This window comes from Chironomus tepperi, unplaced genomic scaffold, assembly GCF_022539635.2.
Source record: "Chironomus tepperi strain 1889 unplaced genomic scaffold, CSIRO-AGI_Ctep_v1 contig_364, whole genome shotgun sequence".
NCBI classification, from domain to species: Eukaryota; Metazoa; Arthropoda; class Insecta; order Diptera; family Chironomidae; genus Chironomus; species Chironomus tepperi.
The window spans coordinates 659,420-668,296 of NW_027226486.1; the positions used below are offsets into that span (position 1 = coordinate 659,420).

Sequence of the window (8,877 nt, forward strand, 5' to 3'; positions counted from 1 at the left end):
ATGCCAGTTTTGAAGCAATGTAAAGCTACAAAAAGGTAACATTTCATTCCTGATTACAAAATTTGTGAAACCATTTCTGATGATTTATTTGTATGAGTCACAGCACCTTAAAGAAAAATAAATGAAACATTCACGTTTTTTAATCAAAGTTGATAAGCCCCATTCGCATATGTTTGCTATCAGCATCGCAGTTGTGTGCAGTTTGTGTTGATACCCTCAACGATAAATATTATCAAGCTCTTTATCATAGAAAAAAGTATTTTAATTTTTGTTACAAATGGAAATGATAACATTTAGTTGACTTTTATATTCATAACGAAGCAGTTCCATTTAAGCAAGTTGATAGAGATTTATTAAGGAAGAAAAAAATGGCAACAATACCAATTTATAATCCTCAAATTCCATTTCTTGGACAAATTCCTGGAAAATTGAGAATTGGATCGACTTTGAAGATTCGTGCTAAGCTACATGGATATCATAATAGGTAATAATGGTGTACTGAAGGCAGAGTTGGAATTCTTGGGGATCCCGACCAGCACATAATGGTCGCTGGTCCGCTGCATCGCCGTGTTACCAGTAATACACATTGTTGCCCTGTCGGCATCGTGTTGGAGAATCTAAACCCATTTTTAGGGCATAAAGTGCCATAGATTGCACTGTACTGCTCGGGAATATTTCATTAGTTCCTTATCATGAGTCAGTAACTCCTGCAAAACAAATCAACAGGTTCAATATCCCAACTCTGTATTCTGCAAATATATTAAGCTCTAAATTCACATGATCTTATCTATAAAAATTGAATATCGATAACACAGTCATGACTCATAAAAAAAACTTAATTCCTTCCACTACAGATGCAATATTTTCATTCAATCTGGAGCTGCATTGAGACCCAGAGATGACGTTGTATTTCATATAGCAGTTCGTGGTGATGAACGAGCAATTGTTCGAAATTTTTTTAAGGATCAAGCATGGGGAAGTGAGGAACGTTATGGTGGATTTCCAATTCATGGAACTGAATCATTTGAAATTGGAATAACGGCTGAACCAAATCACTTTAGGATTAATATTAATAATCATCCATACTGTACATACAGTTATAAGTTACCAATTGATATGGCTGAATTTATATCTGTTGATGGACAATGCTCAATTGAGTATGTAACAAGTGATTCAAGTTATCCAACTTATCCGACTCATCCACCAGTTCCAGCTTATCCTATACATACTCATCCACCAGTTCATGTATCGCCAGGATTTCCAGTTAATCATTATCCACCAGCACCGGTATGATGTAATTTAAGCCATAATAATCAGGATATTAATTTCATTAAATTTTTAATTATAGCCACCGATGCCAATGCCTGTACATCCACCACCATATCCCGGTCATTATCCAGATCATCATGCTACACCATTCTCGGTATTTAAAGATGAATTAAATGATAAGCTTCAGAATATGAAGCATTACTAAATTATTTTTGTTCATTTGAATAAAAAAAGTCAATTTTGTGATAGAAAAATTAATTAAAGTTTTTTTCTTTTTACTTCATTAAGGCTGAAAAGGATCACAAAAAGCAAACAATGAAAGTTGCTGCCGGTGCTGGTGTTATTGCAGGTGTTACAGCTGTTGCACTTTCAAATGCGTCAAGAAATTTGAGACGACGAAAATGTTAAAAATTGTTATTTTATTTATCGATGACTATTTCAAGTGGATTGTGGATATGACAATTAATTTTTTGGGACTATTGGACAGTATTATCAAGTTATAATCAAGACATTAAGTTTTAAGGAACAATAAATAACTTTTTATAACAATTAATAGATGTAAGATAATTAATATTAGAGATTGTATGTAACTAGAGGGTAGGATTAGAGTAGTGGTAGGCAACCAGTGTGTCGCAGTACATTAGAGCGCCTCCAAGAATTTTTGGAAATTCCATAAACCGTATAACCAGTATAGTGACCATGAATGATCTATAAATGAAGATTTGGCCTTTTTTTTAGCATCAGAATTATTTAAGTAATTTTATATTAGCTTTCCCGAGTAGCACAATCATTATAGATAGTCAGTTCGTTACAGCATTACTGGCAAAATACGAGGATGTCTTGAAGCAGCGCGGATGTTGAGAGAGGATCGATTCTCTCTGACGGAGGAGTGGAGGGTGTATGGAGGTTGAGAGAGGATCGATCATCTCTGGTGGAAGTTACACATAGTCTTTCTCCCTTTGAAGATTATGTGACAGCTGATTTAGACTCAATTTAAAAGACGAAAATCAAAAGTGCTGCATTGTGCTGTTCGGGTCTACTTTAAAACTCTACAATTTATAAGGTTCCAATACATTTACTTTATATTCCTTCCCTATATCTTCAAAATATGACATTTTTTTCCTTATCAATGCTACTTATTAATCATTAAACTAATTAAAAACAAATTTTGATTAAATAAAACGAATTTTACACAAAAACAGCACATTGATTGTATCAGGAACTGTGTTTACAGATTTTTAAATTTATTTACCTCACATTAATGCTTTCAACACATCCAAAAACCCCGCGCCAATTAATTCATCCAAATTAATAATCTCTTTCAGGTGTAAACAAGTCATTGAACATTTCAGCGGTTTTCAAACTACTCAAGATTTATTAATTTTCACGCCATTTATCTCATCCAACGATAATCATTGCCGTGATGTGATTGAAAAATCCCATTAGCAAAATTAAATTAAAATAAAAGATGGAACATAAAAAAAATAATTTTTAATGTCGAGTGGAGATGATGTGGAGATAAATGATGAAGCTTAAAAAAAATTGCATTTAATGAATGCTTGCAGAATGAGATGCATTAAGTGAGGAGAATTATAGCTGTGAATGCAAAAAGTGATGAATAAGATGAGTGCTGTCTGATTTACAGAATATTAAATCAATGACCATTGGTGAGTTCATTGCAAGGTTTAGACATTGTGCATTTTTTCTCTAAAACTACATTTGACATTCAGCAGTTTTCAAAACATTCAGCATTACACTGGTGTCCCGCAGCACACAGCTTGATCATGACTTGATTTATGACTGACCAGTGGAGTATTCAGGACCAAAACTGCATAGGTTGCAATTATGCTCCGACTTATAGCCTAGGTTGCTACAAAATGCTATCTATCTGACTCTGTTGCTGGCTGTATCACAAAGCTTGTACAAATTCTCAGTTTTGGCATCTAATTGGCATTCTTTCATTACCGTCCTACGCCATGTTGCTCTTTAAGCACCCGGACGCCTTTTCCCATGTGGATTTCAACCAAGGGCAGTATAGCAAGCTTGTGTCTGTCTCCTAGCTACAACAATATTGCCAAAATAGCATTTTTACCATACAGATGGATTGAGATTCTCAGATGCCGCATGAAACAGGCCCAATCGCTGGCTTCCACTTGGCAATTTCTAATTCTGTCTCTGTCAACAGTTTCCTTTCATGAATTCTTTGGACATCCTTGTGATAGCTCAATAGCTGCATATGGTGATGCTTTTTGAATGGCTCACTCACATTTGTCATTTATTTTGAATAGTATAAGGCAATGCTTGAAGTAGACTCGAATTTTGTACAGAACAGTCGACTTGACTCGATGAAAAATTCGAGTTGACTCCAAATTTCGATGGAGCCTAAACAGAAGTGGGTCAATTCACAGTCACCGTTAAATCAACCTAAACCTAATTCTCTGGTTGACATGACTTTAGAAGTCCGGACTCCAGTGAGTGTAATTCCACATTGAATTCATGTCAATTCTGGTCCCTAGCTTGCCATAAAACCAATGTAGTGTCCCAAGACAACCCCAAACTAGTCACACCAAGTGCTATGCAACCCGCAATCTCCTAAGAATTTACAATCAAGCATATCCAATAGATATTTTTTGATGGATTGAATTTCAATAAAACTTGCAAAGAATCCATAAAATTCAATTTAATAAGTCATAAAAAAAATATATGAAAACATCCAGTGTCACTCCTTTCAAAAGGGAAGATTGAAGTACATAATCGAAATTGAATTTTATTGTGTCTTCCTCCCTTTTTTGTTCAGCACATTCTTCTTCTTCTGAGCATTTTTACACACATAAAAATATCGAATGTATTCAATCAATTTAATGGAATGCATGAAATGAGGAGCGGAAGTAAGTTCAACAAACCTAATACTTACTATGTTTTCATTGTAAACATGTTTATCCATTTTTACCCACTTATAAATTATATTACGATGAATGAATCCATAAGAAACTTGAATATTGATAGAATATTTTTTTTTGGGCAAGGATATCCTAAAATATTTTCTAAGGAATTTAATTATGCTAATTTTCTTGCCTGACACAAATGAAGAATGAAAATCTGTTAAACTGGAAATTTATGCCTGATTGAACTTTTAGAGTGTGATTGCTACATAGGAGTTTTGTGGAGATTTGTGTTTTGGGAGTTTGGGGAAAATAGGTAGAAGTTATAGTTTGGATCGATGGCTGTGCAGAGTAATTTTGATCCATAACAACCTTTAGATGATGCCTGAAGCTAGCTATCGTTTGCCAATAAAGAAGACTTGAAGTTTCTCATAGCTATTAAGTCCAAGGCATTGACCCGAATCTTACACGACGGTTAATTGACCAATATTCCGGTACCAGGCCGAGGTGACTCTGACAAGTTATCAAAAAGTCAGAGTCAAAGCTACAACAACGTGGTGTTGGATTTTGGATCTATGCTGGATACTGCCAATCAGTTTATCAATGAACAATATGACATGAGTCTGAAATGACCTCTTTATGGTGCTGAATGGCGACTTGATGTCAGATTTTGGATATCAGATTTTGGACCGACTTGTGTCTAAGTTACCCTAGATAGTAGTAAGTGAGGTCATATATAACCAAATCCAGATGTATGGAAACTATGCCCATACGCAAGTTCACTTTAATGCCTCCCACATTGTCTAGTTTCAAAAATGTCTAGTTTTCCAGACAAAATATCTCCAAATCGAGGCCAATTTGAGTGTTTCAAGATTGTAAACATTTTCAGTCAATATCAACAATTTCCCTTTACTTTTAATCAAACCCACACTGCAGCCACCTTTAAAAAACTTTTCCAATAAAATTCATCAACTCTTCTGTTCTTGAATGATTTTGATATTCATGAGAATTTTATGAGGTGGAAATATGTTTTTTTTTCTTCTTACTTTGCAAAATAAAAGGTTAAATAAGGTGTAAAATAAGAATAATATGAAGACAGACTTGTTCATTATGTTTGTTTATTTTTAGAAGAATTCACAATATGGGGAAGAAAATATGTTCATTCATCAAAATAAGTCTTGCAAGATATAATTCCAAATGAACATGAGTGAGCACATTATGTTATTGATTTCAGAATGATGAGGTGAAATAATCTTATTGAATGCGTAGGTAGACGCAACTAAAGGAAGAAAATGCCATTAGGAGCCGTTCTCTTATTACTTTCGTTTTTAATGGAAATTTTGTAAGAAAACGGGGAAGGTATGGGTACACAGTAGAGTCAAATGTGCCGAACATTCTAAAATATTATCTTGGGATAGTCGTCCTTACAGAGTGTCTAATGAACGCTGCATCTGGCTCTATGTCGATCTAAAACTAGGTCATTTTCGGATTATTGGCATTGATGTTCTGTTAGCCTCAGTGGAATAGGTTTCGATTAGGCTAATTATAACCTTGACATTTGCATAGAGTAAGCTTTCATAGAGTGTGGAAAAGAAGAACTCTTGGAAGGAAGCTGTCGATAGATATAGTATTGCACTTGGTATCGGAAATTGACGAATGGAAGTCAGCGATAGAGCCAGCGATAGAGCAAGCTTCAGGCGACTCCTGTGGGAGGTCATGGATCACAATTGATCTGTACGATCAGCGAAATAACCGGTCTCATTGCCTGTTAGGGCTCTTAAGAATGTTATTGATTTATTGATCATTTTATGGTTGATTGTTGACATCTTAGTTCCGCTATAATTATTGAATTTTTAAAAATAGAAGTGATTATGGCACTATTATGATGTATTTTAGCATGAGAATAATCAATTAAAATTAATTAGTTCGCTAATAGGAATGAAAGTGTTTACGAAGTTCTTGACCTATTTTAAGATATTATAATTATTTTAAAGCTTTTAGATCAGGAGTGAGCAACCTTTTATTTTTTGCGGTGTAACTTGTTGGTTAGCTTCGACTTAAAAATCACATAATATGACATTTTCAAAAGCATTTGACGGCACACTGTTGCGTCGTGGCACTCAAGTTGCCCACAACTGTATTAAAGCATTTAGATTGACGCATTTTATGACCTTCTCCCTCTTGTGCAATATTTATGTCATTCAGTTCATTATTAATTTTATAAATATCAATAACATTCCGGTAAGTTTATAATGACTAGTTATATGACTTGTTCCAAAACAACAAATCACATCACAATGACAAATTGCATCATTAGTTGACAATAGTTTGTCCTTAAAAGTAGTAAGATACCTAACCGATTGGCACATATTGAAATGCTGCCAAAATTGCTGACAAAGCGGTATTATACTTAAAATCGAATGACTTCGCTACACAGGCAGCACTTGGCTCTACTTGGTAAAGCCACTTGATTCTAAGTACGCAGCCGAACGTCACTAGGTTACCACATGATGGCATCATTTGACTAGTTAACTAGCTATATCGATGCAAAGCAGTCGAAAAACTCTATATCGAGTCCTTGCAAGGTCTTATAGGACTCAGAACTCTTTGTATCTTCTAACTGGATCTTTATACCACCTGGATAGCCCACCATCGACTATAAAATGTATCTACAATCTCTTCATAGATCTTAAACCCTCAACATAATTTTGCCTACTCATAAAAAGTTAAATCTTATTTAAAATCCATTAAATTTTTAATAAAACTCAGCAATGTCCATTAATACCTTTTAAAGCTCCCCAACAAAAGTTGTAAAAAAATCCCTTCCAATATTGAATTCACCCAATTGTTTTGCGTAATTCTCATGAACTTTATTAAAAAAAAAAAAATATTCGTCCATTGAAAATAAAAATCCTTTATACTCACAGCATCATTATTATTGCTCGCATGCCCGTTCCATTCATTCCATCCATCCATTATATTCATTTTCATTGTAATTTCAATATTTTTACTGTTAAATAAAACAGAGACGAAAGAATTTTTCTTTCATTTTTTTTGTTGTTGTTAATGGCTGAAAACCAAATTTAATAAAGTCCTTGTGGTGGAATTGTTTTTCCGCTTTACGCTTTTCCTTCTCAATGCTGCTTCATTTCCTTCTTTTGCCATCTTTCTCCTTCCATAAACATTTAAAATGTTTTGAAAAAAAAAATGAAATAATAAAATAAAGAGAATTTTTTTATGGTTAATGTGGCCTTGTGTATCTTTTTTGTGGGTAATTTTTTTTTTTTGAATTATTTTCAATTTTTTTAGGTTCCTTAGGACAGTTTTGGTTAGAAATTGCAAGGATTCCTGTATGGTTCAATTCATTGTTGATGATCTATGGTGATTTAAGAGAATTTGTAGAGATTATTGAACTCAAATTGAATAAAAATGGATTAGAAGGATGCAAATTAGTGTCTGGCCTTCATCAGCTGCAACTCAGCAGTAAGTCAAGCTTGCTTATTCCGATAGCCGTATTAATTAAGTGTGCTGTATGATCTTCGATAGATGTCATTTAAAACTAGGTTTATTGCTGGTTGTCATTTATCAATTGCCAATACCAAGTGCAACACAATCAGTAGAAGTCTTAAGTAGCACAATACAGTCATTAAGGCAATTAACGTCGTCGAATTACGAGGAAATCCGATCATCAAACCATAAATTCAATAGCATCAGTACAAAACTATCAAATTATCTGTCACGGTGCCGTCACGGCAATATAATATCTTATCGTTAGTACGGCAACGTACAGGGCACCAAAGCGATGTCCTAGTGACCACGTTAGGCTGTTAGGGATACTAAAAGTAAAGCGTTAAGTCTTAATTTCATTAATAATCCCACGATTCAATCGAAAATTCATTTCAACCAACAGCAAGATGTGGTTTTGACCTAATGGCACCATGACGACTGTTTAAGGAAAATTTGGAACGGATTTAAATGAAATTAATCGAAACGTGCAGCTTCGTTGTTATTTACAAGTTTACATATACAATTCAGAGTTTCATCTTTAATATCAAGCGCATCGCGATTCGAATCCTAACAAAACAATTCTAAGACCAAACCACTCTTCTTCCACCATCCAATTCTTCTCGGTAAGTACAACAATAATATTTGAAAAAAATTCATTTTTGATGGAATTTCAATGTTATTTTTAAAGGCATTTTGGAAACAAAGCAACGATGCTTTGAGTTTATGAAAATAGAACAGAAATATGCATTTTGATGTGAAACGAGATGAGGAACAAAAAAAAAACTATTAAAAATTTCTGAGGTTAATTTGAAGCTCTCATATGAGGAGAAAATTGTTTTGAGACTCAATAAAATGCTTTTTAAAATGCCAAATTTTTTACATGGAATAACTTTTTGTGTATTTTTTGTATAAATTGCTTGTGAGACCTGGATTTTTAACTTAGAATTTATTTTTTAGGTGAGCTTTATAAAGCTGTCTATGGAAGAATGGAATTTTTGTTAATTAAAATTATGAATAGGACGTTCATATTTAATGTGAAAATTCATAACGTAACGTAACTCAAAGGATGAAGTTGGTTGAGTGACAAACCCGAACAGAACAATGTTTACATACTTACTTACTGTAACTTTGCTCCTATGTGGAGCTTAATATACATAAAAATACTTTCTATCCGACTCTGTCTGCCCCGTTCTAAATACGACTATTATCGTCAAGATAT

General features: G+C 33.9%; 1 protein-coding gene across 1 annotated transcript; it reads left to right on the forward strand.

Moving 5' to 3' along the window:
• The first annotated feature begins 287 nt into the window (after positions 1–287).
• Positions 288–1,822, forward strand: LOC139095385 (galectin-7-like). Its single transcript, XM_070646717.1, has 4 exons — positions 288–484; positions 855–1,287; positions 1,349–1,423; positions 1,558–1,822. Exons 1-4 carry the CDS (start codon positions 369–371, stop codon positions 1,675–1,677), a joined length of 744 nt encoding a protein of 247 aa, XP_070502818.1. The 5' UTR covers positions 288–368; the 3' UTR covers positions 1,678–1,822.
• The last annotated feature ends 7,055 nt before the right edge of the window (positions 1,823–8,877 follow it).

Coding starts and splice junctions, on each gene's coding strand:
- LOC139095385 (XM_070646717.1), top strand. CDS start 369: ATGGCAACAATACCAATTTATAATCCTCAAATTCCATTTCTTGGACAA. Junction 485..854: donor CTACATGGATATCATAATAG/GTAATAATGGTG, acceptor CTTCCACTACAG/ATGCAATATTTTCATTCAAT. Junction 1,424..1,557: donor ATCATGCTACACCATTCTCG/GTATTTAAAGAT, acceptor TACTTCATTAAG/GCTGAAAAGGATCACAAAAA.